General features: G+C 43.7%; 2 protein-coding genes across 18 annotated transcripts in view; one reads left to right on the forward strand and one right to left on the reverse strand.

Annotated features, from left to right (window-relative positions):
* The window catches only part of LOC109866267 (clathrin coat assembly protein AP180), a 43,257-nt gene extending 34,765 nt beyond the window's left edge, over positions 1 to 8,492 (forward strand). For 5 of the 17 annotated variants that reach the window (XM_031800240.1, XM_031800245.1, XM_031800249.1 and 2 more), the window contains 8 exons: positions 1,279 to 1,344; positions 4,902 to 5,021; positions 5,271 to 5,295; positions 5,483 to 5,549; positions 6,436 to 6,489; positions 6,633 to 6,713; positions 6,830 to 6,938; positions 7,054 to 8,492. In XM_031800240.1, coding sequence (XP_031656100.1) covers positions 1,279 to 1,344; positions 4,902 to 5,021; positions 5,271 to 5,295; positions 5,483 to 5,549; positions 6,436 to 6,489; positions 6,633 to 6,713; positions 6,830 to 6,919 — 503 coding nt within the window. In that variant the 3' untranslated portion in view covers positions 6,920 to 6,938; positions 7,054 to 8,492. Of the gene's footprint in view, positions 1 to 1,161; positions 1,345 to 4,901; positions 5,022 to 5,270; positions 5,296 to 5,482; positions 5,550 to 6,435; positions 6,490 to 6,632; positions 6,714 to 6,829; positions 6,939 to 7,053 lie in introns of those variants that run through there. The other 12 variants (XM_031800242.1, XM_031800250.1, XM_031800244.1 and 9 more) reach the window with 8 other exon arrangements.
* LOC109866270 (serine protease 23) lies at positions 7,346 to 11,631 on the reverse strand. The gene is made up of 2 exons (XM_031800256.1): positions 11,333 to 11,631; positions 7,346 to 10,592 (listed from the first exon to the last, which is right to left on the reverse strand). The coding sequence occupies exon 2, from the start codon at positions 10,571 to 10,573 to the stop codon at positions 9,044 to 9,046; it is 1,530 nt and encodes a 509-aa protein (XP_031656116.1). The 5' UTR covers positions 10,574 to 10,592; positions 11,333 to 11,631; the 3' UTR covers positions 7,346 to 9,043.
* Positions 11,632 to 19,734: the final 8,103 nt, after the last annotated feature.

Here is a 19,734-nt window from a genome sequence, read left to right on the forward strand (position 1 = left end):
GATGATGCTGTGACACTGTCCCAGAACATGACGGACCCTCCATCTCCAAATCGATCCTCCTCCAGAGTACAGGCCTCGGTGTAACGCTCATTCCTTCAACGATAAACGCGAATCCGACCATCACCCCTGGTGAGGAAAAAACGTGACTCGTCAGTGAAGAGCACTTTTTACCAGTCCTGTCTGGTCCAGTGACGGTGGGTTTGTGCCCATTGTAGCGAGTGATGTCTTGTGAGGACCAGCCTTACAAAAGGCCTACAAGCCCTCAGTCCAGCCTCTCTCAGCCTATTGCGGACAGTCTGAGCGCTGATAGAGGGATTGTGCGTTCCTGGTGTAACTCAGGCAGCTGTAGCCATCCTGTACCTGTACCGTAGGTTTGATGTTCGGATCCTGTGCAGGTGTTGTTACACGTGGTCTGCCACTGCGAGGACGATCAGCTGTCCGTCCTGTCTCCCTGTAGCGCTGTCTTAGGCGTCTCACAGTATGGACATGGCAACTTATTGCCCTGGACACATCTGCAGTCCTCATGCCTCTTTGCAGCATGCCTAAAGCACATTCACACAGATAAGCAGGGACCCTGGGCATCTTTCTTTTGATGTTTTTCCAAGTCAGTAGAAAGGCCTCTTTAGTGTTTTTATATCTGTGACCTTAATTGCCTACCATCTGTAAGCTGTTAGTGTCTTAATTAACAGCCGTTCCACAGGTGCATGTTCATGGAACAAGCATGGGAAACAGTGTTTAAACCCTTTGCAATGAAGATCTGTTTTTTAAAATAATTGTACCTTTATTTAACTAGACAAGTCAGTTAAGAACAAATTCTTATTTTCAATGACGGCCTAGGAACAGTCGGTTAACAACAGATTTTTACCTTGTCAGCTCAGGGATTCGATCTTCCAACCTTTCGGTTACAAGTCCAACGCTCTAACCACCAGGCTACCTGTCGCCGCCTCTGTGAAGTTTTTTGTACTTTTACGAATTATCTTTGAAAGACAAGGTCCTGCAAAAGGGATGTTTCGTTTTTTTCTGAGTTTAGATGTAGATGTGCCGCAGCATATTGGGATCAAAGGAGTTTCTATTGGTGTCTACTGTATGTGTGTATACCTGTGTATGTCTACTGTCCTATCTGACAGTGATAACGCTGCTCTATCTGTTTGGCGTTCCTAGTGTGGAGCGGATGGCTGACTTCTTAACCCTTCTCTGCCCTCATGCTGCACTGCTAATGGCTTGGCCCACCTTGGCCTGGTATGGTTTGGCCTGGTTTGGTTTGGTTTTACCCATCAGACTCCACTGGTGGAGAGACCATGCCTGCTGCCCCTGCAGCTGCCTCTGGTGCTGAGCTGATGGCAGGTAATGTCCCTACCGATGCACGACACACCCACCATGCACGACACACCCACCATGCACGACACACGCACCAGGCATGACCCATTCACATTGTATGCAAGACACATAACAGTAATTATAAACTGGATGGTTCAAAACCTGAATGCTGAATGCTGATTGGCTGAAAGCCGTGTTATCAGACCGTATGACAAAACATTTATTTTTACTCTTCTAATTCCGTTGGTAACCATGTATATAGTTTGTATATGGCCAATATACCACGGCTAAGGACTGTATCCAGGCACTCCACGTTGAGTCGTGCTTAAAGAACAGACCTTAGCCATGGTATATTGGTCCTATACCACATACCCTCGGGCATTATTGCTTAAATATACAGTTGAAGGCTGAAGTTTACATCCAGCTTTGCCAAATATATTTAAACTCAGTTTTTCACAATTCCTGACATTTAATCCTAGTAAAAATTCCCTGGGATCACCACTTTATCACCACTTTATTTTAAGAATGTGAAATGTCAGAATAATAGTAGAGAGAATTATTTCTTTCAGCTTTCATTTCTTTCATCACATTCCCAGTGGGTCAGAAGTTTACATACACTCAATTAGTATTTAGTAGCATTGCCTTTAAATTGTTTTACTTAATTGTTTTGGGTAGTCTTCTACAAGCTTCCCACAATAGGTTGGGTGAATTTTGTCCCATTCCTCCTGACAGAGCTGGTGTAACTGAGTCAGGTTTGTAGACCTCCTTGCTTGTGCTTGCACATCCTTTTTCAGTTCTGCCCACAAATTTTCTATAGGATTGAGGTCAGGGCTTTGTGCTAGCCACTCCAATACCTTGATTTTGTTGTCCTTAAGCCATTTTGCCTCAAGTTTGGACGTAGGCTTGGTGTCATTGTCCACTTGGAAGACCCATTTGTGACCAAGCTTTAACTTCCCGACTGATGTGTTGAGATGCTGCTTCAATATTTCCACGTATTTTTCCTCCCTCATGATGCCATCTATTTTGTGAAGTGTATCAGTCCCCTTGGCTGATTTCTTTAGATTTTCCCATGATGGCAAGCAATTAGGCACTGAGTTTGAAGGTAGTCCTTGAAATACATCCACAGGTACACCTCCAATTGTCTCAAATGATGACAATTAGCCTATCAGAAGCTTCTGAAGCCATAACATCATTTTCTGGAATTTTCCAAGCTGTTTAAAGGCACAGTCAACTTAGTGTATGTAAACTTCTGACCCACTGGAATTGTGATACATTGAATTATAAGTGAAATAATCTATCTGTAAACAAGTGTTGGAAAAATTACTTGTGTCAATGTAACGGATCTCTTCGTCGTCTGACGATGAGTATGAAATATCGGACCAATGCGCAGCGTGGTAAGTGTCCATGTAAATTTATTAACTGAACACACAAAACAAAATACCGAAGTGAATGGAAGAAACAAAACAGTTCTGCAAGGTGACATAACCTAACAGAAAACAACCACCCACAAACAAGAGTGGGAAAACAGGCTACCTAAGTATGGTTCTCAATCAGAGACAACGATTGACAGCTGCCTCTGATTGGGAACCATACCAGGCCAAACACATAGAAATGCCAAACATAGAACAAAAACATAGAATGCCCACCCCAACTCACACCCTGACCAAACTAAAACAGAGACATAAAAAAGGAACTAAGGTCAGTGACAGTCAAGCACAAAGTAGATGTCTTAACCGACTTGCCAAAATTATAGTTTGTTAACAAGACATTTGTGGAGTGGTTGAAAAACGAGTTTTAATGACTCCAACCTAAGTGTATGTCAACTTCCGACTTCAACTGTACCACATAATATTTTTCATTGTACTGTAATATGTAACCACATCGCCAAATATATCTGACATTATAAAGTTAGAGTGGATATATTAAAAGCTTATTGTGTGTGTGTTTTTGACAATCTAGATATATTATTTCACATCCATATTTTGTATACAGTGATCATTCCTTGATTTGACTTTTTTAATAACCCTTGTATTAGTAACAACAGACAGCACACATGTATATGAACATGTGTCTGTCTGACTGAATACATCCTGATTGTATGTAACTTGGTTTTATGGCCATGCCACATGCATACTGCTGTTTTGTATTGTCATTATTGTTCTAGCTTCTGTCCTTAGTTGTCTCTCTCACTCCGTTGATGAGAGAGACAACTAAGTGTGAGACAACTGAGTGATTTTCACTCAGCCACTTGGTAACCCTGGTAACTGTGTTACCGTGGCAATGTTCCCTGTTTCATGGCCATGGCTGTCACAAGCCTGCATGCTATGTTATTGACAATCTGCAAATACTACTGCTTAAGGCTTAACTCTTTCTCCTCCATCTCTCGTTCTCTCGCAACATTTGTCATCTAACTCACTCCATTATTTTTCCCTTCACTACTCTCTCCCTTTCTTCTTACCTTTCCATCCTCTCCCTCCCCCTTTTTCTCCTTCTGCACTTTGTCTCTCGCTCTCAATCACTCACTCTCACACTCTCTCTATCCTCTCATTCTCTCTTCTCTCTCTCCACCCTCTCTCCATCTGGCTCTGGGGCTGGCTCATTGCTTGCTTCCTGCATTCTGATTGGGTGAGTGTTCTGGCCTATTGATGTGCTGGTTTCCCACAGTGCATTGCTGCATTGCAGTAGAAGAGCCACTGCTGCTGTTCTGTTCCCTCTGCTCTGACAAATGCTTAATATATACAATGTGTGAGATGCTCACATCACAATGCCCATTTAGCTTTGTACTGGCTAGGCTGCAGTGCTTTCTCACTCTAGAGTAGAGGCTGCATCCTAACTGTCACCTGGATACAGAGGGTGATACCCTGTCTCAAACAATCTTCCTAATAAGATACTACACTCTTAGAAAAAAGGGTTCCAAATGGCTTATTCGGCTGTCCCCATAGGATAACCTTTTTTGGTTCCAGGTAGAACCCTTTTTGGTTCCATGTAGAACCCTCTGTGGAAAGGATTCTACATGGAAACCAAAAGGATTCAACCTGGAACCAAAAAGGTTTTTTCAAAGGGTTATCCTATGGGGACAGCCGAAGAAACCTTTTAGATTCTAGATAACACCACAAGAGTGTAACACTATTGAGTAGTGTTAAGTTAAAAAAATATGAATGCTCTTTATTGATATTACATGTACATGGAGAGCACTACTTAAACTGTATATTGCATATTTGTGTGTGTGTGTGAAGACACAGTACATGTCCTCACAGTCATAGTGAGTATCAGTACGAGGGCTTGCTATACTCGTCTCTGATCACTGTTGACATGGAGACCGTAGCAATATGTCATCATGGTAATCCCACTCGTAAGGAAGACCCCTCCTGTCATGATCTGAGAGCATTATTGTGACTGTTTGATCTAAACCTCTCTCTCTCTCTCTCTCTCTCTCTCTCTCTCTCTCACCCCATCTCTCTTCCTTTTCTCTCTCTCTCTCTCACCCCATCTCTCTTCCTTTTCTCTCTCTCTCCCCCTCTCCATCCTCTTCTCCCCCCTCCCCATTTCTATCTCTCTCTCCCCCTTCCTCGTGTCTCCTGTAGCGTTTGATGGTCTAGGGGATGTGTTGATGCCTTCTATGACACCCCAGGCCGGGGCAGCCTCGTCTCCAGTCAAACCTATGGGAGGAGACCTGGACGCCACCATGGCTAGCATGGCTAGCAGTAAGTCTCTGAGCAGACGAAGGACAGTGGTCCTCTATTTAGCCTGAAGTATTTCAGCATCATGGTGCTGCCCACCTATGCATAGACATGAATTTACATGGTAGTTACATATCGCTGCTAGGTACATTGTCATTACAGTGACTGTACATCATGTTACATAGTACTTACAAATGTGATAAGATACTGAATGGACATTATTCTGTGACTGGGAAATATTCATTGTCCAATGTCTTATTTTCTCTCTCTCAGATCTGGGAATGGGCAGCCAAAAACCGTACGTTTTCCTGTTTTGAGTCTGTGTCTTTTTGTGTATTGAAATGTCACTTAATGCCATGGATTACAATCACATAGCAGTTTCCATGTGCTCAACGAGCTTTACATTTTAAAAGGTTGGGAGGCTATAGCTGTCTTTTCTTTCTCTTTTTCTATTGGCTTGCTGACTGATTGACATTCTTCCGCAGGGGGGAGAACACGATGGGAGGCTGGTCAACTCCTCAGGTAGCTCCTCCCAGTTGGGGCGCTCCCATGGTAAATGTTGTCTGGTTCATATAGCATGGAGTGCAGTGACATGGCAGTGACGGGCATGGAATGGAACCAGTTACACTCGCCGTTCCTCTCTGACTCTCCAGGGTGGTCCAATCACAACACTGGGAAAATTGACATTTGGAGTTTGGTGTTCGGTTTAAAAGGGGTGAACATTTTGTGGGAAAACTAGGGGTTGGATTGGGAATAACCCCTGGAGAGCTCTGAGAGGACTGATGTTTGTCTCAAACTAAGGAGCTGCTTGGAAAACCACTTCCCGGTTCTTCTCTTATGGTTCTGACCTCGAGCAAGCTACATGACCCTTCGCTGACCCCGAAATGCCCTGCTCATCTGCATATATCTTTATTTCTATCCCCATTGGCTTTCTTTTGCAACAGCTCCACTTCCCAGGGTCCAAACAAAACACACTACAAAACAATCGCATTTAGATCACTTTAGCTTCATAATTTAATAAGCTGCACTTACCATTGCTTCACTTGGCCAAAAAGCATTCGCTATAGGGTCTATAGTTGCTGTATTACCCCATGGCTTCAGCTGTTAATTTAGCCAAAGCCTCACTACTGATATAAAAATTTGATATTTAGCTGAATAAACTGGTCTGCCTGATAATTTGTTCCAATAATTGACCCTGTGCTCTTCAATTGCTTCTGCTTGAGCAAATCACCTGAAACTGATTTTAGAGGCTAGGTTTTCTATGTGATCTCTCTCTCTCACTCTGTGTTGATTCTGTTTTAATGATGTCTTTGTCTGTGTTGTGTGTGTGTCAATGACATGTCTGTGTGTTTGCTGTTGCAGTGTTGTCTTTGTTGTGCCTGTGGTGTATGTAGTGTAGTAACATCCCACCTCCTCTTCCCCCCCTACACACCCCTAGAACGTTCCAATGGGGTCCCCTTCTTTTATGGGGTCTAACCAAGGATTCAGCATGGTAAGACCACCCCGCCCTCGGTCTAGGACCATTAGGAGCACCTAAGATAGCCAATGACCCCATTAGGTGGCCCACTTAGTTTGGTGCCACTGTGAGAGATAGTAGCTGCCATAGCGCCTGACTGTCTCCTCTCTCTGTCTCAGGGCGGAGCGGTCGGGGCTGGAGCTCCCATGATGCCCATGGTTAGGCCAGGCTTTGGAGCCCCTGCAACCCCAGGAGCACCGGTAAGACACACGCGCGCACACACACACACACACACACACACACACACACACACACACACACACACACACACACACACACACACACCTATTCCATGACACAGTGTTTCCTGTGACAGATGGGATCTCCAGGGATGGCCGGGAGTCCGAGGAGGCCTCCGCCCCCCAAGAATGCCCTGGATGACCTCAACATCAAGGACTTCATGTAAACCCCTCTAACCCTCCAAGGTAGGGCTCTCTCTAACAGCGGCACCAAAATACATACACGCAATGCAATGAAAAGAGAGAGTTACAGAATAACATTGTGGTAATCAACTCTCTCTCTCCCCTCTCTTCTCTCCAGAGGTTGTCGTTGTGTCTGGAGCTCTATGGATGTGGATGTGTGCACTCCCCGCCTTCCTGTCACGCCCAAGTCCCTTCAGCCAATCAGCCATCAGCATTACGACCCCTGCCCTCTGACTTCCCCGTAACCCCGCCCTCCCTCTCTGTCTGATGTTTTAGCACAAACCGTGGATGTGAATCATAAATAGAGAAAACAAAAATGTGTATGTGTGAGTGTACTTCAATGTTATCCTTTACTTAAATTAAGACAAAAAATGTAACATAAAAATTATATTGTATTTTGAATCATTCTGGTACTCCCTGAAAGAGCTGAGTTGGAATGTGTTGTTAACCATGGACAGTGTTCGGTGTGTGTAAACCTCACTGGCCAATCCCTGCCCTATCCCCTCCCTTGCTGTCCAATCAAATTCTGTACTGAGCTGTGTTGCTGAGGTTATTCAACACTTAGTTGTACTTCTCTCCATTCATTGATCCATCCAGCCTCTTATACAGTTCTATGGGTGTATATTGATGAAAATTGAAATATGTATCATCACAAATCTGGGTTTACGAGATGACGAATCATATGACAACTTCCATTTTCCATTCAATTCATATTTGTTTTTATTTTGTCCATTTTTTTTATTGTGTGTTACATGCAACATGTGTTGACTATGTTCAAATTGACATATGCGTTTTTGAATATTTTAAATGATAGATTATACATATATTTCTTTAGTCTTTATTTTGAGAGAAAATGTATCGTATATTTTAATTATGTCTATGAATTGTAAGATTGAAAAAAATGTAAGAAGATTGAAAAAAGATCCTTTCCCTTGTACAGTATCTCCCTATCTGTATTTGAAGGCAGTATTGAATGCAAACTCAGTCCCAGTGTTTACTGTTGCACTCCCTGTTGGTGTGAAGTGGTACTGCATTTAAGCATGTCAAGTGAAGTTGATCATCCAAATACTTTTAAAAATCAAAATATACTTGTCTCCTTTCCTTAACGGCCAATTATCTGAATTGAATCGATAGATGAAAGGCAGTTGGTGGAAATAATGCAGTCCTTACACCTATCAGTGGTCATGGAGTGAATGAGACAAGGAAATGTTTGCAAACATTATTGGGACACTTCCACAAGGTCATTGTGATGCAGTGATCAGTACGGTTGTATCGTCCCCTGTAGCAACACTCCAGGGGTGTTGCGAACTAATTGGCTGTAAAGTATTCATATTTACACAGGATGTTCCATGTGTCGTTTCTCTTCCAAAGTGACTATCTTAATGTGTTGAGAAAGAAAAAGATACAGAACATGTATCATATACAATAATGTGGATAACAATGTTTGCTATATATTTGGTTGAGGGCAGTGTTGTTTGGTTTTTGGATGGCATCACTCCTCTCCTCTCCCCCACTTGCATGTGAGTCCCATTGAGATCCAATAAAATTCAAATACACTGATGTCTTCACTGTTGTCATTCATGCTCGATGTTCAGTCCATCACACATTTTTTGGTATTCAATGGTAGGCTTTAATATAAAGAAATACAAATGATTTTTAACAAGCTAAATTTATATTTAGGAAATAAGAAAAGACACGTTTACATTTAAGTCAGATAGCAAAACTATGAATCATGCAGAGATGGTAAAAATGAGCACCAATGGAATTAATCTTAGCCCCATTATTACGTGTACAATGGGCATTTCTTGGAAGCAACACATCAAGGCATATAAGACTGAAAAACCTGATAGTGTTTGGAGAGCACCATAGAATTTTGAGACCTCAAAATCATTTTTTGGCATTCTGGATAGGAATCTGTTTGATTGACCGACCGGAGCATGAAAATCATCCCATATTCCAAAATCCTATTCCATCTGATCTGTCTGTGCTGGCCATTTGGTAGTTCATTGACCACCATTTCAGCACTTTGAGGTCTCAGTGGAAAGTGCTAGATGAACATTTGTTTCTTCCTCTGATCAGTCTGACAGATCTAGCAGATTCCTGACTTCTCAGGCCTTCGTACACATGCTGGGATCCCCATGGATCCAGTGGCAGATCTGAGCGTATTTAAGTGGAGTGATCCTCACAGCCACATTATAATCCCTCTTTTCACCCTGGTCCCCTTCCACCCAGCGGTGCCCTGAGAACACTCCAATCACCTTCCGCTGCCACTTCCTCTTATTGGACCCCTCCACTTCCTGTCTGAGCCGGATGTATACGCCAGCACCTGACGCCCCCTGCTGGGCGTCACAGTGCTGATACAACAGGTCGTCTGACTCCTCCGTCACTGAACAGAAGCGATAGACCACCTTTTCTTTCTCTCCCTCCGTTTGTCCTCCCTCTGGCTCATTGTCAAACCCTGAGAAGTGGATGCGACCCAAGGGGAGAGGCTTTGCAGCGGGCGCCACCCCCAGCTCCATGTGCTTCTGTTTGATTGGCCGTTTCAACTCGAGGAGGGCGTAGTCATAGTCAGGGGTGACGGCGTTAGTGTCGTCGTCCCCTGTGTGTATCCAACCCTTGGGGATGTGGATTTGTTTCACGCGTGTCCAGCGGAAGGAGGGCTGCTTTTTAGTTTCTGTGCTGCGTTGTACACGGCTACTTCTGCTACCTCTCGTTCTCTGCCTACCCCCTCCCTCTCTCCTCTCCTTCTCTGTGTTCCCTTCTTCACCTCCCTCTGCTCCGGTCTCCCCATCAACCGCGTTCTGTATCTCCCCCTTTCCCTTCATTCCTCTCCGCCTCCCTCCTCTCCGTCTCTGCTCCTGTCTCGGTCCTTCTTCATCTATCCCATTCCCATCCTCCTCCTCTTCTCCAACCTCTTCCTCTCCTTCCACCTTTCCCACCCTTTCCACATCTCCTCCTCTCCTCCCACCTCTCCTCCTCCCCCCCCGCCTCCTCCCCCCCCTACCTCGTTTAGATTTGACCTGTAGGACCCCGACTTTCAGCCTGCTGACCCCCTGCAGGTAGTCCTTCCCATCGTGGACACAGTGGGCTGCCGTCAAGATGTGTTTGTCAGACACCAGGACCCCGGAGCAGCCCGTGGACAGGCGGACCGCCGTGGAGAACGGGTAGTTGGTGGTAAAGTGGCTGTCTGAGATGACAAAGCGCCCGTCTAAGCCGTATACCTGACGTTTCCTGCGAGTGTGTGAGGGCGTGCGTGAAGTCGTCTCATTCAGGCCCTGCAGTGTGACATCGGTGTATGTGCGCGTGCCGTTTTCGTACACCGTCTCGTATCCCAGCTTACTCTCCACCGTGGCCTGGTCGGGAGGGGGGAGAGCGCTCTGACACTCTATCCCACACACCCCCTCCCCATCTTTCCCCTCATCCTTCCCCCCAAATGTGGGAGCATCCCCACATGCCCCATCACCCTTCCCCCCAAATTTGGGAGTCCGCAGATGCACTGTGTGCCTGTCCAGAATCAACGGGATACTCTGCACGGACCAGCCATACTCTTTATCGTCATCATCGTCACCGTGGCCCCCCCAGACAGGAACACACAGGGGCAGGGCACAGAGCAGCAGACACAGGGGAATGGGGCCCATCACACTGCTCCACCAGGGCCTAAGAAACAGAGGAGAGAGGAGGGAAGAGTGAGCTAAAAGAAAGACATAGGTGACTGGTGTATAAAATGAGGACTCAGGCCAGCAGAGGGTGCTCTATCCCCAACAGTCATCACAAACTGCTTTAGTGTTATTGAAGGCTTATCTTTGCAATAGCGTCTCACCGGCAGATGCCGCTGGTAGTGAAGTCCGTTTAACGTTTGGAACAGTTATGTGGCATAGGAACTGGCTTATTAAGACAAGTAGTAGCCTAACTAACGTTGGGCTCCAACAATAGCCTACTTTCACCTGATGATACCATGATTGAAAAATGGAACTAAGGCCATTTGATATTTGTTTTTCAACTATAAATATTGTCATAGACTTGCCTACATTAAACGAAATCTTTATTTTAATGCAGCAAGACTACAAAAGAAACAGCTTGATAAAAGAACAACATAGGTATGAACCTGACCAGAAATATGATTTTATTCATATGGAAACGATGATGAATGAATGGAAATACTGTACATAGGCCTATTGGTTATAGTGTGATGCGTAATGATGATAAAACGATTACATTTTCTCATAATGGTCATAGTAGTCTAATCACTCATAGAAAATCACAATGCAACGTAAATAATGCAACTGTAATCGAAATTGAAGTTGATGATCATTGATTAGTAATGCCTGGCCTGTGTCTATACATTCCTGCCTAACACGTGAACTGATTGAAATGGAGAGTAAACAAAACAATCATACCTGCAAGCATTTGGCAAGAAATGCAGAAGTCAGCAAAATGCCCTTTTTAATATATAAATCGGTATTTTATCCAGTCGGGTATGATTCAGTGAGTGAAAGACCGCGTCCCATCATCACCAGCGCATCAAACAAACGGAACGCAATGGAACGCCGTTCGCGAGATCTTCACGGAGATTTGTCCATGATGAAGAAAAAAAAGGGAATAACAAAGTGCGGCTCGTTCATGTTACAAGGCAACACCGGGGGAGGTACTGCCTGGTTTTGCGGAACGCAAGGAGGGGGACTGACTGAAGTTGAATGAAGTTCTTCAGTATGCGAACTGTGGAATTTATGTCCAAAAGCAGGCAAATTATATAAAACGTGTTATTGTATTTTATACCTTTTTTTTTGCCCCTACCTTTTTTTTTGCCCCCATATACTTATTTGCATTGCCCACCTCACACATCTACTGGTGTTGCTTTATATTGTTTTATGACAAAATAACTTGCACACATTGATTCAACTCTAGACCTTCTTGGATCTTAAAGCTGCAATATATATGTATGTTTTTGGGCGACCCCACTAAATGCACATAGAAATGTGAGTTTATCTGTTATTCTCATTGAAATCAAGTCTAAGAAGCGGGTAGATCTGTTCTATGTGCACTATTTCTATGCATCCCATTCTTAAGTTTCGTTTTTGTCTTTTACTTCCGTTTTTGTACACCAGCATAAAATAGCTGAAAATACAATATTTTTGGTTATGGAAAATATATTTCAAAGCGGTTTAGATGGAACAATGATTATTTACACAATATTTGCTTGTTTTGTCACAATCTGAAATTAGGTGAACCGTTCGAATTTTAGCAACCAGGAAATGCCGGAGCGATTTTTGCATAGTGCACCTTTAAGGAACAACCTGCATTTCAACTCCAGCAGATTTATTTTGACAACGGGTTGGCCTCCTGGCTGCACAGGCACTCAACTCATTCACCAAATGAACTCTCTCTTTCTCTTCCTCCCTCTCCCTCCTTCCTCCCCACTCCCCTTCCTTATCCTTTCCTCTTTAATACACAGTATAGCAATAGCAGTATTCACAGGCAAAGATCTAAACATTTCAGTCTTTAACAGAGAGCTTTGGTTCATGTTACCATATATACGTCTGCCTTAACATGTGACTCTCTGTTCCTATGCTGTGTTTGTTTCTATATGGGTCCCATAGATGCAACAATGCATGCCATTATATGGCCTTTAAGGATATAAGAACTGTTTGCTTTTTCCCCTTCTGTGTTTTATTTTGAACTTTTATTTATTTAACTAGGCAAGTCAGTTAAGAACAAATTCTTATTTTCAATGACGGCCTAGGAACAGTGGGTTAACTGCCTGTTCAGGGGCAGAACGACAGATTTGTACCTTGTCAGCTCGGGGATTTGAACTTGCAACCTTCCGGTTACTAGTCCAACGCTCTAACCACTGCCGCCCTGTGTAAATGGGCAGCCTGGTAGAACTCTTCCATTGGTTGATGAGAACAGGAGGTTGCTGACACATTAATAGGGGAGGATGTGCTCGTGGTAATGGCTGGAGTGGAATGAGTGTATTGGTATCAAACACATAAAACACATGGCTTCCATGTGTTTGATGCAGTTCTATTGGTTCTGTTCCAGTCATTATTATGAGCCGTCCTCCCCCAGCAGCCTCATGGAACAGAGGTCAATGAAAGAGCCAAAGATGGTCATTGTCATTCATCATCATGACAGGACAGAAATGCTTTGTTTAAGATAGCCATAATAACAACAACTTTTCATATTGATATACCAACAGCTGAATGGTGAGTGCAAAAGTGAGGTAAAGCAGAGGAGTAGAGAGAGAACACACTGTGTGTGTGTGTTCATTCTATGTCTCTTCTCTTTATGTAATATGGAACTTCTTTCTTTCCTTCTCTCCCTCCCTAGTGAGATGTGCCAGATTATCTCTGAGATTAGAGAGAGATGATAATCACTCCAGTGTGGGTTTCAAACAACAATGTGCAAATATGCATGTTAAACACTATTATAACAGTCTCCTCGACAGAACTTCACACCCCATTCTAGAGGTTTAGCCCTTTGTGGGCTTCACATACAATAGATGCGGTAAAAGAGTCAATGTCACGCAAAAACGGTCATACCAATCGGCATATAGGGACAAGAAAGCAATAAAGACAGTGACTACAAAAGTTAGCCAGCACGACGGTATGTGTTGCTATGGTGATTTCAGTAAACAAACAGTGCAAATCAACATCCGGTAGAAAACCACGCTATGGCAGACAGAAGAAATGTAAATATTTGAACCCTGGCTGCCAGTCCCGTCTACTGTGGCTGCTGATGGCATTCACAGCCAACCTTAACAGCATTTACAGTCGTTCTCTCATTGAAAACAATGACATCCAATTTGCCGTCTACCGTTTTCCTCGTGCAATCTAAACTCAGAGTAAGTCATTCCTGCTGTAAAGATGTTGATGTTGATTCCATCCTGGCCCATGGATGTGAGTAAATGTTATTGGTTAGTTTGCTTGAGGGAAATAAAGCATTCTAATTGGGACAGTTAGGAAAAGTGCCTCCACTTTGACAGTGAAGATAACAAATGGTGTGAGGAGAATAAAATACATAACAGTTTTGGACAGTTATTCAGGAAATGAGAAAAGGAGGATTTCTGAGTGAAAGTTTTGTGTAGAGGTTTAAAGGAAAATGGAACAGACATCTAAATAAAGTTCAAGAGGTTGAGGAAGTAATATGCATGTTTGACAGGAGGGAGGGTGTGGGAAAAATGGGATAGATTGGGATGTAGAAAGAGCACTGGAGAGAGAAAGACAGAACAGGATTTTTGAAAGAGAAGGATATGCTGGGGATAACTTAGTCAGTTGCACAACTGAACACATTCAACCTAAAATGGTCTTTTGGGTCATTCTACGAAAATGGTGTCTTTCCTGTCCCAGGCCTTATTCACCAGGAAAAACACTTACAAGTGTGCGATAATGACACCAAAAATATATTTTTTGGGTTTTAATTGAAGTGTTTTATTATCAATAAAACATATGTAAGAAAGTTATATTGCAAAACATTTTTTAAATATATTTTTCTCCCTCGTTAAATGTCATAATATACAATGGAAAGTATGTTATTTAGTGGACTACTAAAAAAACGAAAATATCAAATAAATATAACAAATAATTTACCACAATAGCTGACCCTCAATTTCATGTCACTGGTGTTAAAATGTATAAAAAACACCACTTTGAAAAAATGCAACACCCTTGCCAAGTTCTTCCTGGGTCATATGTTCATTGGAGACCGAACTATTTTGAAAAGCACATGATGAGTGTGCACTCTCTCTTCACATGCTAACAATTTGATGATTAACTTGGTAATTTCATGCAAGGACTTGTGTTTATAGTAAGGGGAGAGGAAATTGGGTTACAATTATTGATAAATTGCATGATTAAGTGATTTATTTACAATTTAAAATTTGTGGATTGAGCTAATTGGCTGCCATCTTTAGATATGCCATCTTGTCTGCAGATTTGTCACTGGTGTTATCGTAACTGTTGTTACTGTTCTTGCTGGTAACATCTGTGACATGACGATAATGCCAGTGACAATCAATAACACCACAAACTTTTGTCTCAACGGAATGTTTCATAAAACCATTAACAATTTTATTAAAAAAAGACTATTAGCATTTTATTACTGTTTCAATATTGTAATCACATAATATGGCTTTACTTTTGATAGATATAGTGAAATTAGGTGCTGCTGAAAAGCAAAGACTCTACAGACATCGCAGGCATGCTGACCCACACCACAGAGCAGCCTACCTTAAACAAAAACTCCAGACTTACTTAAAGGATTTAGAGATTCAAAAAAAGAAAGAGAGTGAAGGATCTCACAGAAAGGGAAAAAAGACAGGGGCGAAGGAAATGGCGAGTCAGACAGGCAAAACACAGAGAGATTGAGAGCAGAAAAGCAAAGACTCTACAGCATATATGATGAACAGAGAGTAGCAGTAGCATAAAAGAGGCGTTGGCAGGTGGTGGGTGACAGGACACAATGCAGAAAGGTTGGCAGGTTTGTTGCTACCTACCCTCACCACCTGGGGGTGGCCCGACAGGAAGTCCAGGATCCAGTTGCAGAGGGAGGTGTTTAGTCCCAGGATCCTTAGCTTAGTTATGAGCTTTGAGGGTACTATGGTGTTGAACGCTGGACTGTAGTCAATGAACAGCATTCTCACGTAGGTTTACCTTTTGTCCAGGTGGGAAAGGGCAGTGTGGAGTGCAATAGAGATTGCATCATCTGTGGATCTGTTTGGGTGGTATGCAAATTGGAGTGGGTCTAGGGTTTCTGGGATAATGGTGTTGATGTGAGCCATGACCAGCCTTTCAAAGCACTTATTGGCTACCAACGTGAGTGCTACGGGTCTGTAGTCATTTAGGCAGGTTGCCTTCATGTTCTTGGGCACAGGGACTATGGTGGTCTGATTGAAACATGTTGGTATTACAGACTCAATCAGGGACAAGTGGAAAATGTCAGTGAAGACACCTGCCAGTTGGTCAGCACATGTCCGGAGCACATGTCCTGGTAATCCGTCTGGCCCCGCAGCCTTGTGAATGTTGACCTGTTTAAAGGTTTTACTCACGTCGGCTACAGAGAGCGTGAATACACAGTTGTCCAGAACAGTTGATGCTCTCATGCATGCCTCAGTGTTGCTTGCTTCCAAGCGAGCATAGAACTGATTTAGCTCGTCTGATAGGCTTGTGTCACTGGGCAGCTCGAGGCTGTGCTTCCCTTTTTAGTTTGCTTCATCTGACCACTTTTTTATAGACCGAGTCACTGGTGCTTCCTGATTTCATTTTTGCTTGTATGCAGGAATCAGGAGGATAGAGTTGTGGTTGGATTTACCAAATGGAGGGAGAGGGAGAGCTTTGTACATGTCTCTGTGTGTGGAGTACAGGTGATCTAGAATTTGTTTTCCCTCTGGTTGCACATTTAACATGTTGATAGAAATGAGGTAGAACTGATTTAAGTTTCCCTGCATTAAAGTCTCTGGCCACTAGGAGCGCCGCCTCTGGGTGAGTGGTTTCCTGTTTGTTTATTTCCTTATACAGCTGACTGAGTACGGTCTTAGTGCCAGCATCTGTCTGTGGTGGTAAATAAACAGCCACGAAAAGTATAGCTGAAAACTCTCTAGGCAAGTAACGTGGCCTGCAATTTATCACAATATACTCTGCTTCAGGCAAGCAAAATCTAGAGACTTCCTTATATTTCGTGCACCAGCTGTTGTTTACAAATATGCACAGATCCCCTCCCCCCCGGTGCTAGATAGAACAGTGATGTGTATACTGAGGAACTTACATTTTTGAGCCTCTCAACTGTGGCCCATCGATGTGGATGGGAGTGTGCTCTCCCTGCTGTCTTCTGTAGTCAATGATCAGCTCCTTTGTTTAGTTGATGTTGAGGTTATATTCCTGTCACCACTCCACCAGGGCTCTCACCTCTTCCCTGTAGGCTGTCTCGTTGCTGTTGGTAATCAGGCCTACCACTGTTGTGTCATCAGCAAACGATTGAGTTCGAGACATGCATAGCCCGCAGTCATGGTTGAACAGGGAGTACAGGAGGGGGCTGAGCACGCGGGGCCTCCGTGTTAAGGATCAGCGTGGTGGTGGGGTTGTTGCCTACCTTCACCATCTGGGGTCGGCCCGTCAGGAAGTCCAGGACCCAGTAGCATAGGGAGGGGTTCAGACCCAGGGCCCTGAGCTTAGTGACAAGCTTAGAGGGCACTTTGGTGTTGAAGGCTGAGCTGTAGTTGAGTAACAGGATTCTCACATAGGTATTCCTCTTGCCCAGGTGTGACAGGGCAGGGTGCAGTTCAATAGCAATTGGGCGGTAGGTGTCAGGTAAGGTGGAGGTGATATGGTCCTTAACTAGCCTCTCAAAGCACTTCATGATGACAAGTGAGTGCTACGGGGCGATAGTCATTTAGTTCAGTTACCTTCACTTTCTTGGGAGAGGAACAGACTGGGATAGGGAGATATTGAATATGTCCGTAAACACTCCAGCCAGCTGGCCTGCACATGCTCTAAGGACGCTGTTTTGGATCCCATCTGGGCTGACAGCTTCGCAAGGGTTAACATGATTGAATGTCTTACTCACGTCGGCCACGGAGATCAGGACCTCAATTAGGCCGACTAACCGGTGCCTGTATACAGCCTCGCTCCTGTTATTTTTCACTGTCTTTTTACTGTTGTTTTTTTTTGCTTTACTTATCTATTGTTAACCTAATACCTATTTTTTACTTAAAAATTGCACTGTTGGTTAGGGCCTGTAAGTAAGCATTTCACTGTAAGATCCACACCTGTTTTATTCGACGCACATTACAAATAAACTTTGATTTGATTTGGGGGCCCACATCAGTGTTGTTTTCCTCGTGTGTGGCCGAAGAACGTGTTTAGCTTGTCCGGGAGTGAGGCGTCGGTGTCCACGATGTGGCTGGCTTTCCCTTCATAAACCATGATTGTCTGGAGCCCCTGCCACATGCGTCTTGAGTCTGAGCTGTTGAATTGTTACTCCACTTTACCTCACGGAGGTCATAGCTGGTTTGTTTGTACACGTCTATGTTCCCAGTCACCTTGCTGTGGTTAAATGCAGTAGTTTGCGCTTTTAGTTTCATGCGAATGCTGCCGTCTAACCACAGTTTTTGGTTTAGATGAGTTCTAATCGTCACAGTCGTCACAGTTGGAACAACATCCTCTATGCCCTTCTTGATGAACCGAGTCACAGAGTCTGTGTATACTGTGCATTCGGTAAGTATTCAGACCCCTTGACTTTTTCCACATTTTCCAGCCTTATTCTAAAATTGATTCATTATATATATTTTCTCATCAATCTACACCCAATATCCCATAATGACAAAGCGAAAACAGGTTTTTAGAATTTTTTTCTTACAAATAAAAAACAGAAATACCTTATTTACATAAATAAATTGAGCTCAGGTGCTTCCTGTTTCCATTGATCATCCTTGAGATGTTTCTACAACTTGATTGTAGTCCACCTGTGGTAAATGAAATTGATTGGACATGATTTACAAAGGCACACACCTGTCTATATAAGGTCCCATGGTTGATTGTGCATGTCAGAGCAAAAACCAAGCCATAAGGTTGAATAAATTTTCCGTAGCGCTCCGAGACAAGATTGTGTTGAGGCACAGATCTGGGGAAGGTTCTCCAAGAACACAGTGGTCTCCATCATTCTTAAATGGAATAAGTTGGGAACCACTAAGACTCTTCCTGGAGCTGGCCGTCAAGCCAAACTGAACAATCAGGAGAGAAGGACCTTGGTCAGGGAGGTGACCAAGAACCCGATGATCACTCTGACAGAGCTCCAGAGTTCCTCTGTGGAGATGGGAGAACCTTCCAGAAGGACAACCATCTCTGCACACTCCACCAATCAGGCCTTTATGGTTGTGTGGCCAGACGGAAGCCACTCCTCAGTAAAAGGCACATGACAGCCCGCTTGGAGTTTGTAACAAAATGTACCAAAAGGACTCTCAGACAATGAGAAACAGAATGAACTCTTTGGCCTGAATGCCAAGCGTCACATCTGTAAGAAACCTGGCACCATCCCTACGGTGAAGCATGGTGGTGGCAGCATCATACTGTTGGGATGTTTTTCAACAGCAGGGACTGGGAGACTAGTCAGGATTGAGGGAAAGATGAATGGAGTACAGAGAGATCCTTGATGAAAACCTGCTCCAGAGTGCTCAGGACCTCAGACTGGGGCCGAAGGTTCACATTCCAACAGGACAATGACCCTAAGCACACAGCCAAGACAACTCAGAAGTGGCTTCAGAACAAGTCTCTGAATGTCCTTGAGTGGCCCAGCCAGAGCCCGGACTTGAACCCGATCGAACATCATTGGATAGACCTGAAAATAGCTGTGCAGCGACACTCCCCATCCAACCTAGCAGAGCTTGAGAAGATCTGCAGAGAAGAATGAGAGAAACTCGCCAAGTACAGGTGTGCCAAGCTTGTAACGTCATACCCAAGAAGACTCGAGGCTGTAATCGCTGCCAAAGGTGCTTCAATAAAGTTCTGAGAATGGGGTCTGAATACTTATGTAAATGTGATATTTCAGTTTTTTATTTTGAATAAATTAGCTAAAATTTCTAAACCTGTTTTTGATTAATCATTATGGGCTATTGTGTGTAGATTGATGAGGGGCAAAATCTATTTAATCCATTTTAGAATAACGTAACAAAATGTGAAAAAAGTCAAGGAGTCTGAATACTTTCCATATGCACTGTACGTCGTGACTATCCCCGGAGGTGACCCGGAACATTTCACAGCTGCGTAATCAAAACAATCCTGAAGCACAGACTCCAATTGGTCAGACGAAC

The sequence above is a fragment of the Oncorhynchus kisutch genome, linkage group LG21 (assembly GCF_002021735.2).
Source record: "Oncorhynchus kisutch isolate 150728-3 linkage group LG21, Okis_V2, whole genome shotgun sequence".
NCBI lineage: Eukaryota > Metazoa > Chordata > Actinopteri > Salmoniformes > Salmonidae > Oncorhynchus > Oncorhynchus kisutch.